The sequence below is a fragment of the Sinocyclocheilus grahami genome, unplaced genomic scaffold (assembly GCF_001515645.1).
Source record: "Sinocyclocheilus grahami isolate Dianchi unplaced genomic scaffold, SAMN03320097.WGS_v1.1 scaffold1793.1, whole genome shotgun sequence".
In the NCBI taxonomy this organism is placed as follows: domain Eukaryota; kingdom Metazoa; phylum Chordata; class Actinopteri; order Cypriniformes; family Cyprinidae; genus Sinocyclocheilus; species Sinocyclocheilus grahami.
The window spans coordinates 73,196-89,332 of record NW_015506972.1 but is presented as its reverse complement, the minus strand read 5'-3'; the positions used below and the strand labels follow the sequence as shown (position 1 = coordinate 89,332).

At 35.5% G+C, this 16,137-nt stretch overlaps 1 protein-coding gene across 1 annotated transcript in view; it reads right to left on the bottom strand.

Annotated features, from left to right (window-relative positions):
• LOC107572677 (F-box only protein 11-like) overlaps nt 1-749 on the bottom strand; it is a 21,411-nt gene extending 20,662 nt beyond the window's left edge. The window contains exon 1 of the mRNA XM_016259109.1: nt 710-749. Coding sequence (XP_016114595.1) covers nt 710-749 — 40 coding nt within the window. The remainder of the gene's footprint in view (nt 1-709) is intronic.
• Between the last annotated feature and the right edge of the window lie 15,388 nt (nt 750-16,137).

The window sequence follows — 16,137 nt, the reverse complement described above, 5'->3', positions numbered from 1 at the left end:
CCCCACACACGCATAACAAATCCCAATTTAACCCCTGGTTATCATAAGAAAACTGAAACATTAAACACCCACACTCATTTCTGAATATGAGCAAATAGTTATTACTATTTATTATTATTAATTGTATTACTACTCCTACAACAAAAACAAGAACAGACCAAAGATTTCAGCTTCTGAAAATTTAATATATTGCACAAGTCGTGTGGACACTATTTCATTTTTATGGTATATTTTTGTTTTTTTTGGAGTCTGACATGGTCACCATCCACTTTCACTGTATGAGGAAAAACACAACATGAACATCCTGCTAAACATCTGCTTCTGTGTTCCACACAAGCGAGAAAGTCAAACAGTTTTGGTGTAAGATGAGGGTGAGAAAAAGCAAAAGATTTCAGCTTCTGAAAATTTAATATATTGCACAAGTCGTGTGGACACTATTTAATTTTTATGGTATATTTTTGTTTTTTTTGGAGTCTGACATGGTCACCATCCACTTTCACTGTATGAGGAAAAACACAACATGAACATCCTGCTAAACATCTGCTTCTGTGTTCCACACAAGCGAGAAAGTCAAACAGTTTTGGTGTAAGATGAGGGTGAGAAAAAGCTGATTTTTGGGTGAAATAGTCCCTTTAATTGTCCAAATGCTCAGGAGAAAGCTTCTGTAATTGATGGGATCTCTAAAGGGCACATCTGACAATACACTTACTTGCAAAGTACAATATTGCAGTGATATTCTCAATGGTCATTGCTATGGTAACCCTCCCCATCTGATAGAGGTCACATACAGGACAGCATCTCTCCATTTATTCTCCTTTTCTAGCATTGACTTGTACGGCAGACAAAAATTAGGATCTTCTGACAGATTTAAGTCAAATGAAACCGCACTAAACTGAGATTCATGGATGTGAAATACAGATTTCAGCTGAAAATATTTTAATGCATTAAAAGAGAACATGGAGTAACAAAAAACAATCATTTTATAATGCTGAAACGAAAGATGTTCACTGATCAATCATGCACAATGATAGCAGAACGATCGAAGACAGTAAACAGGATTCATTTTGATACCATGTTGTCTATAAACCTACATAATAGCTTCATGAAGACAGATGCAACAGAAGCGTCACCATATGGCTCACATCCAGATGAACGAAACAGCTCATTGCTGAAGCCTTTTGGCCATTTCTTGCTTCCTTCACGTCTTAAAACTTACAAAATGAGGTTTCCCTGAACTGAAAATGAAACTAACTGCTGTCAAAACATCTGACAGTAATCAAATCAAACGAATGATTAACATTAACGAGGGATTTCAAAGCCATATCATCGCAATGTCACACAGCAGCTAGACCACATCATTTCCTCTACTATGAGACAACAGAAACCAAGAACAATACCGCATCTACACCTCAACAACTCTGAAAATTCAAAGAGAGCTGCCATTGCAAAAGGCTTGTGATTAAATTGGTTAAATCTTCAAAATAAATGCTCTACTTTTTCTCCAAGTAATCTCAGCATCAGACGGTATGCTATAGGACTGTGCGTGGACTGCTGACGGACTGTCTTTTGCACACTGGATACACAGAAGAAGCTTCTCAAAACTGCAAACTTCAATCTGATTGGCCGGCACTGGTTTTCTACAACTATGATCTGTTAAATGTTAAATATCACCAGTCAAGAAAAAAATGAGTTACTGGATTTGCTTTAAATGACAAGGCTCATAAAATCAAATATTTTTAAAGTAAAGCCAAATCCTTTATACTTTATAATTACATAATTTTTTTATTTAAATTTTTAATTCACTGTAAAAGAAAATATGGTAGCAACATTTTTAGTTTTACAGATTAAACAAAGTTTAAAAGTAAAAAAAAAAAACTTATATTTCATTAACTGAAGTAAGGTTAATATACCAAATGAATGAATGAATGAATGAATGAATACCTTTATTGTCATTGTCCAACGAAATGTAGTCTCTCATTCTAAAAGTGCACGCACATACAAAATATACAAAAAAAAGAGATTATAAAATTATTAAAAGATGGTACTAGGCATGCACGATATTGGATTTTGCCGATATCCGATATATAATTATTTTTAATTTTGGTTAGTTTTTAACAAGAACTTATTTGTTATAATTAAATAAACAATAATGAAGTTATTTTATAATGACAGTACATTGAAGATTTGAAAATAACTATAAATAAACTATATATTAAATCACTGGATTTTTTTTTCCAGAAAGATGTAGTAGTAACTTTAACATTTTATTTTATGATTTAACATTTGCAAATGATCTAAAGCAAATAAGTTGTAAAAATTCTGAAAATCTTTTAGAGTTCATATTTGTTTAAAAAATATAACACAATATAACACATGATTAAACAATGAATAAATCAGTATATATAAAATTATTTAATTTAAGTGTAAGCTATAGCTTCTGACCTTTAAATCAAAACATACTCATGTATTTATGGCATCAATTACTGCTTTATTTAATCAGAAACACAGTCCAAATATTATTTGTGTATTTTGCTTTAATTTTATTAGAAGTAGGCCATCAGCGCCCTGTACAGAATTAAAACTCCTTACTGAGCAGGCATTAGGACCCGCTGGAGGCTGCACGTGCTATTACTGTTTACTCTATCACACACTGAACGCTTCATTCTGTACGTACATTCTCAGTTTAAATGCAGCGATCCAAAGCACTGAATCCAATCACCATTCAGGCAAAACCTTTGCTTCAAGAATGAGCCACAATGCTGACATGATCTAATCACTAGCACATCCTGAGCACATGTGAGTTAATGTATTCCTCTTATCAGCAAGACATATCAGCATAATTTTCCATATCGAGCCAATGCCGATATTTACATTTAAAGCCATTATAGGCCGATTCCGATATTGGTCCGATAATATTGTGCATCCCTAGATGGTACAGATTACAAATGTAAACAGTGCAAAATATTACATATGCGCAGAAAAGGGCAAGTGCAAATAAGCGAGTGTGTACCATTTCTGAAAGAAATATATTAAAAATAAATAAGATAAGAGAAAGAATACATATTGATAAAAAGTACACACATACATATATATAAAAGTATATATAAATATAAAAACTGGCAAGAAATATAAAATTGGCAAGGGTACAGTATATTTTACATCAAAAATTGCACAAATCCCTTGTAACACATGAAAAAACGATAAAACGCATATGAAAATAGGATAGAAACTATGTTTGAAACGAATACAGAATACACAAATCCTTTATTACACATTTGTTATGAGGCATTTAGAGCTTGTATAGCAGCTCACTGTATGAATTAAATTTAGATTAATCTTTGTTAAAGCTGTGTTTTGTTGTTTGATTAACATTAGTGACATATTCAGCACATGTCTGATTTTTTTCTCAGCTGTTTACATTCATTTAAAACATAACTGACTGCGTTTACGAGAATGATCGTCCAGATTAGTGGTCGACCGATATCAGTTTTTTGACAACCGATACTGATATCTTGGAAAGCAGGGCGGCCGATATAATTTTATTTATTTTAATTAATATTTAAGAAATTTGAAATAATTTGAAAATGGATTAAAAATTAATTGTGTAAAATAAACATACTTATACTTTAAATGACAAAGTATTTTTCACAAATAAATAAATATTTAATAAAAATATAATTAAAAAGGTAGTAAACACTGTAACCAACAGTAATCTGGGAAGTTTGTGTGCATTGGGAATCATATTTTTTCAAATAAAGACAAGGTAACACTCATTTTACATACAGCACACAGTGAAAATTATATGAATATGACATTGGGCAAAAGCATGAAGCGCAGCATAATTTGAAATCATGAGTTTAAAGTTAGTCGATTGCACGTCTCCAGTGAAGCTGAACTCTCCACCTGTCAGTATTCAATTCGCACGGACCGACCGTCACGCAGAGAACACGCGATCATGCAGGATACAAATGCACACGTCACAAGATCCCACAACTGGATCCGACTAAGCTTGCAGGGTTTTTGAAATTAGAAGTTCATTAGTCATTCAAAGATATGTTTAAATGATATAAATGCTTATTTGCTGAATGCTGACGGCAAACGAGAAAGTATTATAATGTTTGCCTTTCCATTACTAATAATATAAAAGCAATCATTACAATACTTTTTTGTATACATTTTAATTCCTTTGTTTAACAGTTCTATCTGATTATTAGACAGATTTCTGTCCGTATTAGACAGAACTGTTAACGACGACGGCGAACAAGAGGGATAATGGGATGCCGTTCTAGGCACAATCAAAATAAAAGTCTCTCGAACACATCGGCTAAACAGAAAAACTTATCAGCCTTGGCGATATATCGGTCGACCACTAGTCGAGATGGGTATTTTGACATAATTCTGTGTGTGTACGTGTCTGTTCAAAACACAAGGAGTTGTGAAATACGAAAAAACTTGGTGTTTGCGGGGTCGGAAACGCGTTTCTGTGTGTGCGCGTGCTTTTTGGGTGTGTGCGGAGGCAGTACACACATGAAGAGACGCTGTCCGAGATGCAGCTTAGCTTGTGTGCGCACTTCAGGTATGTGTCAGACAGCAGGACGAGACAGCAAAGACTTGTTTTCTGCAACTTATTGCACTTAACTCTTTTTAATGTCAAGCAATTCTCTGCTATATGCGTCGACCTAAACCTTTGACCTTTTGCAACGTTTTGATTTAAAAAGCCTATTATTAAAATGATTCAGATATCGCATGCCGTTATATTATGCATATCGCGATATTTACATTTGCGATATTTCGATATATATCGTGCAGCCCTACAAAACACCATCCTCGTGGTAACAAGAATGAAACTGAAATAATGCAATAAACTTTAACATAATATTAAAATGTAACATGAAACCCTAATGTACATAACTAATCACAGAAAACTTAAGTAAAGCGACATTTATATCCATGGAAAAAAAACTGGGGAAGTCAATGTACAGTTTTTCACTGTAAATTACAAGACGACTCCTTTTTTACTTACAAAAACTGTATATTTAACCGTATAAATTGCATAAAATGTCTCATGAGGAAAAAAAATTAACTTAAATGATTTTAGCAAATGGCTGCAATATAACAAAGAGTGAAAAATTTAAGGGGGTCTGAATACTTTCCGTACCCACTGTATATCCATGGAAAAAAAAACTGGGGAAGTCAATGTACAGTTTTTCACTGTAAATTACAAGACGACTCCTTTTTTACTTACAAAAACTGTATATTTAACCGTATAAATTGCATAAAATGTCTCATTAGATATATTACAGTTTTTAACTAATTAACAGGTTTTTACTGTACCCTTTTTACAGTTAAAATTTCAATCATTGCGTCAGAGCATCCTAATCTCATACATGCCCCGACTGGTCGTCTTGTGCTTTTGTCTACACTTTGATCATAACTTTTTCAGTAAAATTACAACTTCTTAAGCCAACAAACTGCCAAAACTTACATCTCGACACATGACCTCTAAACAGAAAAATGCATTTATTTTGCATCGAAGTAAATCATGCATGCAAAACATTATACCAATATTCAAAAGCCAGGCTCTGTAAAGCTGCATTTGAGAGACGTTTTGATTTGTTAGTGAAAACTAACTGAAGACTTCAGGAACATGCTACCTTTACATTAGGGCTGTCGCGATTCATCGATTTTAATCGACTATTTGATTTTTTAAAACCCTCGACTTCATTTTGCTCGCGTCGACTAACCGGCAAAATACCAGAAGTGGCGCTTTTCACGGACGAGAATGTATAAAACACATTAGTCTGTTTTCCAAGGCTGCATGATATATTAAACCCATTTAAAAATCATAATTAAGCATAATTGTCAATTCACAAACGCTACGATTTAATTAAATAATTATATGCGATGCAGTTCCAATACAGTATATGCGCTTTAATTATTTACATGCATGTAGGTTAAGTACATGCGTCACACAGCTGCTCCGTTCACAGTAGTTCCACATGAACTGTTATCATTTACATGTGTGGAGCGTCTCAGACTCCATCTCTGCATGTTGTTGTGAGTTTGGGTTTATTGTAACGTTCATCTGGGAATGCAACATGCGCCATTTCATCAGATTTGTAAGGTAAATAATTTATAAATCTACGCAAACACAGGAGAATACATCCTGGTTTCAAAATAAAAGCTCAAACCCTCACTCTGAGTTTACACGTTTTGATGTCCACGCTGTAAAAAATGATGTTTGTGTGAATGACACTGTGTGCACCTTCTATATATAAGTATTGTCCTCCTCAGCTCGTAGAAAAGCTGTTTGTGATGAGCTTTGGTTCATTGGACTTTCTCATCACCACCAGTTTTTGGTGGTTATAAGTGCATTACAATGGTTCAAAACGGATATTAATACTTCAATATGTTGGTTTATTAACATTACATCAGTTAATGAAATACGGTATTTTATTGTGAATTTAAGTTAAGTCTGTAAAACCTAAAATGTTGCTACCATATTTTTTACGGTGAAGTTCTGGCAACCACAGCTGCCGGTATTTTACCGGAAATGTCACAGATTTTTTTTTACAGTGCACATATTCTTTTAATTACAGTGGCTATAGCATTTCTGTCCTAAAGAAACGGCAAAATATTAAAGATTAAATGGACATTTGAATTACCGTATTGTCCCGAATATAAGATGATATATTTTTCTTGGAAATACATCTTAAACGCGGTCGTCTTATATTCAGGGTCTAGACTTTGACGTGTCAATAATACACCCACAACAATAGGTGGCGCCAAATACGCATAAAACGAGTGTGCCATGAAATGCGTAATGTAATGCGTGTTGTAAAGAGTAAAACAAAAGAAAAAGAAAAGCTTACAGCTGCATGAGTCGTGACTGTCACGTTAGCCTGATGGCACCAAACTCTCTTTGTGATTTTAAAATGTAAGACAGTACCCAGATTTGAAGACTACAGTAAGATTTAACTTCTACTGTTAATAAGATTTTGGTAGGCTACTATTAGATGGATAGCCTAAATGTCCTAATTCAGATGGGCGACCTGTTTTTGTTTTTTTTAATGCCATATCAAAAAGTGTATATTTTTTAAATGTGATTGTTGGTACATTTTACCAGTTTTTACCATACTTTCAAAACAAAAATTAAAATAGGAAAAATATGCAATATGAAAATAATTGAAGACAAAATGTGTTTTACTGCGAAAAAACAAGATTTGGTTTTTAAAAAGCCTTTTTCCAAAAGGTACATCTGGAAAAAGGGGGGTCATCTTTTATTCGGGCCAATACGGTAAATGGTGCTTGGTCAATATTAAACAAGGATTAGATAATAATCATCAGGCCGTTATGACGCCCTCTGCAGGCCTTTGTTGTAACGCGTAATGTGCATTAGCTCTATTGTTTATAATACATTATGTATTTTAACAGTTTTGTTCAATAAAACCATATGATTTCTTGCTTTTGATACTTTTTTTGAACTAATTATTATTGCCTCATTGCTATTATACATGTATTCAAGTCATTTTAAAGGCTATTGTTCACTTACATCTAGTTTTATTACCACAAAAAAAAATTATAAATTATAGGAAGCATCTCCAATTAATTAAGTTTTTTTTTTCAGAAAGACTGCACATTTACATTTTTCTCCTAAATAAATTCTGGTAAATAACATTTCGGGTAAATACTCCTTTAAAAAGTGTTCTTTGATTATAATTTTAATATTAGTAGACTATAACACGTGGATATGTTGTCATTCTTACACTATAATACTGAACTTTGATTTCAGTGAATTGGACTGTGAGATGGACACTTGCTTCTTGCACTCTATGTTGCACTTTACTATTGCTTTAAAAAAATGTTTTCATAGAAACTTGGATTTCATTTGGTTTAATAAAATATAGTTTAATAAAATATTCTTAAGTGAAATTGTTGATTTTTTGTGGGAAATTAATCGATAAATTAGTCAATAGATTAATCGTCATTAGTGGCAGCCCTACTTCACATCAATGACATTCCACCCAAAACCCAACAACCTCAGTGTCAAAGTCTGTTAGCACAGATTTACATCACGTCACCGCAATAATGCATTTCTAATCTTGCACTGTTCGGTTCTCAGCTCTGAGTGCATTTACACATTAAACATGCTATTAAACTCCTATTAAAGCTTTCAAAACTGTTAACAGCCTACGAATCCGACAGTGATGTTTGTTTGTAACTCAATACAGTGAGATGAGCGTCAGGGACAAAGGTTAGGATTGAGATACAAAGCGATTTGCTCAAATGTAGCATCATTCTCATCGATAACACCAAGATAATCTGACATCTCAAATCTGTAGCTAAGCTAATATACATGCCGTTATGCATGTATATTACAGAGAGAGAGTACATGCACATAACAGAGAGAGAGACTATTACGAGGCAGTAACCGTATAAGACAAAAGCATGTGTGAAGATACACAACAAATCATATGCATTGAAAGCCCAGGTTCAGGTAGAGCATAAGTGGATGCTTGAGGCTATTTTCTAAAGCGATACTAAAATCCACCACTGGTGAAACTGCTGATTTAAATACATGTGATTCAAGATCCCTCAGAGGCATCCCTTAAATGGTTAAAGTCAAAGTCAAATCCAAATTGCACATTTCAAATAAGCATCAATATTACCTGCAGACTTCCGCCAAACACATGCTCAGCTGTAACACGACACGCTCCATCACACTAAGCACGTCGTGGGAGGATGTGATTAATAAAGAATTCTAATCTGTAGTGCGTGTAGTTTACCTTCAGGTGAGCAGGAGGCCATTCTGCATGAGGATCATCGGTGAATGAGACACATCCCGCAAACGCAGCGCTGTTGCTCTGGGGCTCTCCAGGGCTACTAGTCCAGTAACCACTACAAACACGGTGTCCCACCAACTAGTGCAACACAACAGCCAGCATGCTGTCTCCAAATAAAGATCATCCACACTCCAGATCCAGCCCAAAAAAACTGTTTTCATTCTGTGTAAATGTTATTATTGATTAAAACTTATTGAATAGTAAATGAGTGACATATCAAGCACTGTTCTGCAGCAAGCCTATACACTATCTAGTATTTAAAATGATTTCACACACAACGTTTATCATTACCATGTCATTTAGGACCTCAAGTTAATTAAGAGAATATAGGGGATATTTGAACAAAATTTTTATATTTTTTTTATTAAATATTTAAATAAAAAAGTGTGTATGTATGTATATATTTATTAGGGCTGGACGATATGGCCAAAATTTATATCACAATATATTTCTTAATTTCGGTCGATACGATATAATTCCAATATCGATATGAACACTATTAAAAAAGCCTCATAAAAACGGCCAAGCACGGCCACAACAGTCTGTACCTACAAACTTATGAAAAATGTATTTGCCAACTCTATGAAACCTACTCCTATAAAACGATATAATATTTTAGGGAAAAAAATGGCGCAAATAAATAAATGTTCACCTTTTATTGGTATTTTTAGCCAGTATTTTATTGGTATAGGTATTTAACAAGAAACTCTCCTTATTAATATTAATATTAATATTTTTTACTTCAAACTATAGGCTAACATACCAGTCAAAAGTTTTTGAACACTTTGTTGTGTCTCGCGGGTTTCACAATAATGGACATGGAAAGTCGACGTATACGTAAAGCGATTGAAAGAACGGAAAGAAGGACTAAGAATCTCCAACGACAACTGGCAGTGCTACATTTGCTACAAGTGCCTGCACTTCAGCGTCCGTCCATCTATCGCTGTTCTCCATACTTGCGAAATAAGTTGACACAATGTTTACAGTATGTTTACACAGCGTTTTAAATCATGGTGGGTGAGGGCGTTTTCGTACCCGTTTGGCCAATCGATGTCTACTTACGTCACGATTAGTACCAGTTGTGCTGGTTAGACCCTGCTCCGGAGTAGGAGCTCATTTGGTTCTCGAAAAAGGCAGTCCGGTACTAAACCCAGTTCCGGCGGTGCGAACACGCCGAAAAGTGGGTAGTTCCACAATTAGTTCTGGTACTATGAAAAGGTTCCTGCGGTGCGAAAGGCCCTAAAGCAGCTCCACTCATGAATGCTAGTTTATCAGATAAAAATGCCATCTAAACTATTCTGAAGACAGTCGGTTCCCTTCAGAGATACATTCATATAAAACACCCGCGACGCGTTTTGATTTTGAAACGTGCAGTGCTCATGTTTATTCTACGAAGCCAAACGCCACAAATAAATCGATGTATGGGAAACACTGGTAATGTATATCGAAATATCGGAAATGTGTTTAAAAATCATATCACCGTTATTGAAAAAAATTATATCGCGATACATATTGATATTGAATTATTGTCCAGCCCTAAAATATATATACATAAACATGCACACAAAACATTATCATAAAAAAAGTAAAAATGTCAAATGTTATAAGATTATATATAAAAAGATATGTATATATTTATCTAAATAAATAAATAAATATATGTATATATACATATATTTATTTATTTATTTAGATAAATATATACATATCTTTTTATATATAATCTTATAACATTTAAAATTTTAAAATTTTAAATGTTATAAGATTATATATAAAAAGATATGTATATATTTATCTAAATAAATAAATAAATATATGTATATATACATATACCAAAAAGTGTAGTACCCTCAGATTCTATCATATTTACATCAATTCAGAAAATTCTACCACAATCAGTGCAGAAAAGGTGCAAAAAAATGTCCACCGGTCATGAACTTCTAGACATAAAAAATGTTATCTCACACAAACCGAGTCAGAATTTGTTAAATATGAATTAAGCCAATTTGATTTTAATAAAATATTTTGTTGCTTTTAGCTATCTAAGCCACATTTTTCCATTTAAATCCATTCCTCCACAACCAGGAAGGGAAAAAAAAGTAAACCAGTAAATCCCACTTAACTACTGTCTAAAAGAGCTTTTATCAAAGTCCATTTTCTTGAGAAAGTCTCACGCTGGGAATACGCCTGACAGCATGCTAAGCTTCAGTGAATAGCGTTTAAACAATCTGTAACGTCTGAATTACAATACTTGATCGCCCCACCTTTCATTAATATTCTTTTCATACTACAGCCGCTAAGCTTCAAAGATATACATGACTCCCTACAGGACACACATGAATAGATGCTGAATGGGGTTTAGATCAGCTGAAGATATTTGACTTAATGAAGCTTATGATACAAAGTGGAGCTTCACTAATTCTTTACAGCAGAAGTTCATCAGCAAACTCATTATTACAAGTTTGTGTGGAAATTAAGGTTATAGATGAACGCTTTTACATTTATGCATTTGACAGATGCTTTTATCCAAAGTGACTTACATTGCATTGAAGGTTTACATTTTATAATTTTCTGCATTTTTTTATTTTAAGCATTATGCAGGTTTGTGCGTTTATCCAAAGCAACTTGCATTGCATTTAATGTACACATTTTATCAGTTCATGCATTCCCTGGGAATTGAACCCATGACCTTGGCGTTGCAAGCACCATGCTCTACTGTTTGAGCTACATTTACAGTCATGCATTTGGAAGAAGCTTTTATCCAAAATGATTTACATTTCATTGAAGGGTTACATTTTATCAGTTCATGCATTCCCTGGGAATCGAACCCATGACCTTGGAGTTGCAAGCACCATGCTCTACTGTTTAAGCTACATTTATATTTATGCATTTGGCAGACACTTTTATCCAAAGTGACTTACAATGCATAGAAGGTTTACATTTGATCAGTTCATGCATTCCCTGAGAGAATTGAACCCATAACCTTGGCGTTGCAAGCACCATACCCTACTGTTAGAGCTACATTTACACTTATGCATTTGGAATAAGCTTTTATCTAAAGTGACTTATATTGCATTGAAGATTTACATTTCATCAGAGCATGCATTCCCTGGGAATAGAAGCCATGACCTTGCTTTCTATAGTAGGAAAATAGAAATAGGGAAATAGAATAAACATCTGGGAAATAGAATAAACATCTAACTAGTAGTTACCAAGCCCCTAGTGTGAACTTTACACCCCAATTTAAGCAAGAACTCGTTTGCAAACCTAGCTGTCACTAAACACCACACACCCTCTCAGTTATTGCTATCTCTCAGTCCAATTTTTGCCCCTTCTTGTTTTAAAGCGTTGCCGTTTTGACCCAGTTTTCATAAGAAAGATACATTCCAGCTTATTTCCAAGCATTCCCTTGCAGTGCCCCAGTGGAGCCGTCCAAATAAAAATATATGCCAGACTCACTTTAACACGCCTTGTGAGAGTTACTGCAGCATCATTGCCATTACTCACAAACCCCAAAGATGTGACACCAATGCAATAAATATCTCCATCCTGGAGTATTATCACAAGAGTAAATTCAGCGTTTAAAGTTTTCCAGGAAGTATTCTGTGAGGTGAAGCACCTGCTATGAAAAGATCTTTTGAAAATTACCTCAATGTTTTGGATTATAAACTAAGGGAATTATTAAACATACTGAGCTACCTATTGCAGCAATTTTTTAGAAGATGCTGCCAATGCAGTGGAAACACTTGACTAAATGGGAAATTGTAGAACAAACTTGAGCTCCTCAGTGAATTTAAATAAAATAGATATTGTGATATGGCTCAGTGCAATTTTGATTTTACAGCATATAGCATTTTAAATCACAACTATCAAAAACAAAAGCAATTAGATTGCAAATAGTTGCCACATTTGTTAGAAGACACTGCTAATGCGGAATAAACACTTGATAAAATGGGAAAACGTATGTACAGTACAGAACAATTTGTCCTATGAAATGACATCCGCATCTTAATTAAAAATATAGCTTGTCCCCAACTCAACACCTGCATGAAGACGGCCGTTTAAAGCATGTTGTCAATGCAACACCTGTCTCACAACCTTGATTACAGAACATTCCCATTAGGTGACAGCAGCCATTCATTTACATACCCATAGCTGCTCTATGTGCTGAAACCGTCCTTCAATTTCAGTCTCGCTCTAGTCCCATGACTACACTCTAATTAGAAGTTAAGATGTGGTTAGTACAACCAGCTCTCGAGTTTGATTGCCTGAAACCCAAATAAGCTGTCCCGCTGTTAGATTTGATAGCAAATGACCAAACTCTTATAGCTGTTGGACTGGATGGCCAAAAGGACTAGAGGTGCATGGGAGTTCGGACAGCCTTTGAAAACACTCGGCAACCATTTGGGTGGTCAATCAACCAACCTGGAAATATAGTACTGCACTTAATCCGTCTTAATCATACAACCCTTCAATGACTACATGTATATATCAGAGGAGTTCATAACCCAACTATCAGCACCAAAGCCTTGCTGGTTAATAGTTAACTAGTCATTACAACTCATCAACAAGCAAATCAACCCCCAACTACAATAAACAAGTCAATGAGGGCGTCAAGTTTACAACATCCAACACAGCTGACTAACTAAACCAAGGAAAACATAAACAGGAAAAAGTGCCATGGTGATACCATGTTTTTGGACATTTACTATGGTTTTCTTGTAAGTATATTTGGGAGCATCATGTGTATACTATGGTACTGTCACAGTACTTTTTTTGTAAGTGCATGGTACTCAGTTTAATTTAAAGAATACCGCGGTAAAACCTTGGCACTTGTCCAAAAACTGATTACCATGGTAAATACCCAAAACAAAACCTGGCAGCATGGGCGTAGCTTGTGGGGGGGCCCATAGCGATTAAAGAATTTTTTCTATGAAGTAAAAATGCATATAATGTAGTTAATAATACACGTAAAAGTTCATACGTAAAAGGTAATACATTTTAAATTGTTATTGTAAGTAAATTGATAAATCAAAACAAACTTAACGTCTCCCTCAATCTCATTTGCGTAAGAATTGTCACGTGACGAATCTGCATTTTGGTGGATAATAGACTTAACGGTAATGCTTGCCTGTTGTGTGGAATAAAATGATGTTCACGTTTTTAACAACATACACGAACTGCAGAGAAATCTGGAGACAACGAAAAACTCAGATGAAGATATTAATGCCGTGCTTAACGATTCCGGACCCGGACAATCAGATAAAGGTGATCTCACAGGACGCAGCCGGTTTAGCCGCACACTACTTTATTGCCGACCATTTACATCCAAATGTTATTTAATTTTCACAGAACACAACCTTTAAATAGATTTTAGAATATAAACTGTTTATCGTCTATTCAGTAAGACTAAATAAAAAGTGTGCGCCTCATTGCGCATTAACTTGAATCAAGCCCAACAAATGTCTGTGGACGAGTGTGATCACTCCTTGATTTGCTTAATAAAAGCCTCCTTTGAGATCGTTTTGACAGAGATGTTTATTGTGCATTTTAAACGTGTGTATTGCTAAGTTTAGTGTGGCAGAATAGAAGCGCAGCTGTAATTCGCGTGCAGTGTATGTGGTTACCATGACAGCCTCACTCACTTGCCACTGCTCTATGTGAATGTGAATATGTAGATTTACTACAGCAAAACTAAAATGTGTTTAAAAGTACATCTGACCAAATCCACCGGTTCGGTTTGGCCCCCCCAAAGCTCAAGCGTCAAGCTACGCCTATGCCTGACAGTAGTGTTGTACTTTGGCATAACCCTTACAAAATGTAATATTGCAAATGGAATCATAGTGCTGTGATGGTATCACATGGTAATACTATGGTGCATTTAATAAATATCACAGTATTTGCATGATACTCCAAGAATACCATACTGCTACAATTCAAAATATAGTAATACCATGTCTCGCTTACAAAAAGCACCATGGTACTGCCATGTTTTTTTAGACATACTGCGGTAGCACAAAGGTTTCTTAGAAATGTCATATTACCAGCACTTCAGCATAATGCAATACATCAAGGTACCATGGTATTATAATCTGACACCATCATTTTACCCTGGTACTACTGTGGTACATCTATCTAAGGGAAATTATCACTATGGTACAAGTCCAAAATCATTGGTGCTTGGGTGTATAATATGGCACTGAAATATATAATATTCACAAGCCACTGTATATACACAGTACTCTACTGTGCATCAAAAAATACCATGGTAAAAACATGGTTTCACCATGATACTTCTAGTTCTGTTTTGTCATGTGTATTCACTGCATATGGCTTAAATAAAGAGTTTAATATATAATCGAATGAATAATGGTCGTGACGGAGATATTTACTGGGGTTTGTGCTATATTTGGTAGGCTTAGTTAGCTGTTGTGCTGCTAACAATCACAGCGCTGCAAAACAACTGACCGCTGCCGTTTGTCACATATATATATCATCGTCGGAGCCACCGTTTAGACTTAAAACCACGACTAGTTCATTCTGGAATGTACCTGCTCCAAAATATCACGTTAAATGGGGTTTATAGTAGAAAGAAGTCCAAAGCAAGCCAAGTTAAACAAAGCGCGGCCTGCGGGGGGATCAGAAGCCTCGGTGTTTCCTAGCGAATGAACATTAACACAAATAACCTCTAAATACAACATCACGACACGAATGCTGCAGGAATCTGAACAGGTCGCTTACAAAAAGACGGACTAATGCGAATCAAGCCCGGGTTATTGTTTGTTAGGGTTATATTCACCTCTTTCTGCGTTGTTTCTGTCCGGCGGCACCGGGCGCGGCCTCGACACTCGCCGGGGTCTGCGGTTCGTCGCTCTGACGGAGTTCATTTGACGGGTTTCTGGTCTAAACACACACCGCTGCGGCCCCTTGCTCTGGATCCTTACACTGTGCTGAGCTCGGAAAATGTAAATAAATGCATAAAGTGCATTGCACTGAGAATCTGCTTGGGCGGGGCTCCGGGGAAGCGGTTTTACTGTCCAGGCGCTCCGGTCCGAGTGCTCCGATTTCGGTTTTCAGTGGCAGGAGGAGCCATTTACACACACACACTCACACACACTCACACACACACACACACACACACACACTCACACACACACACTCACACACGCAGGTTTACTTTTGTGAAAAGTGGGGACTCTCCATAGGCATAATGGTTTTTATTCTGTACAGACCGTATATTCTATTGCCCTACACCAACCCTACCCCTAAACCTACCCCTCACAGGAAACTTTGT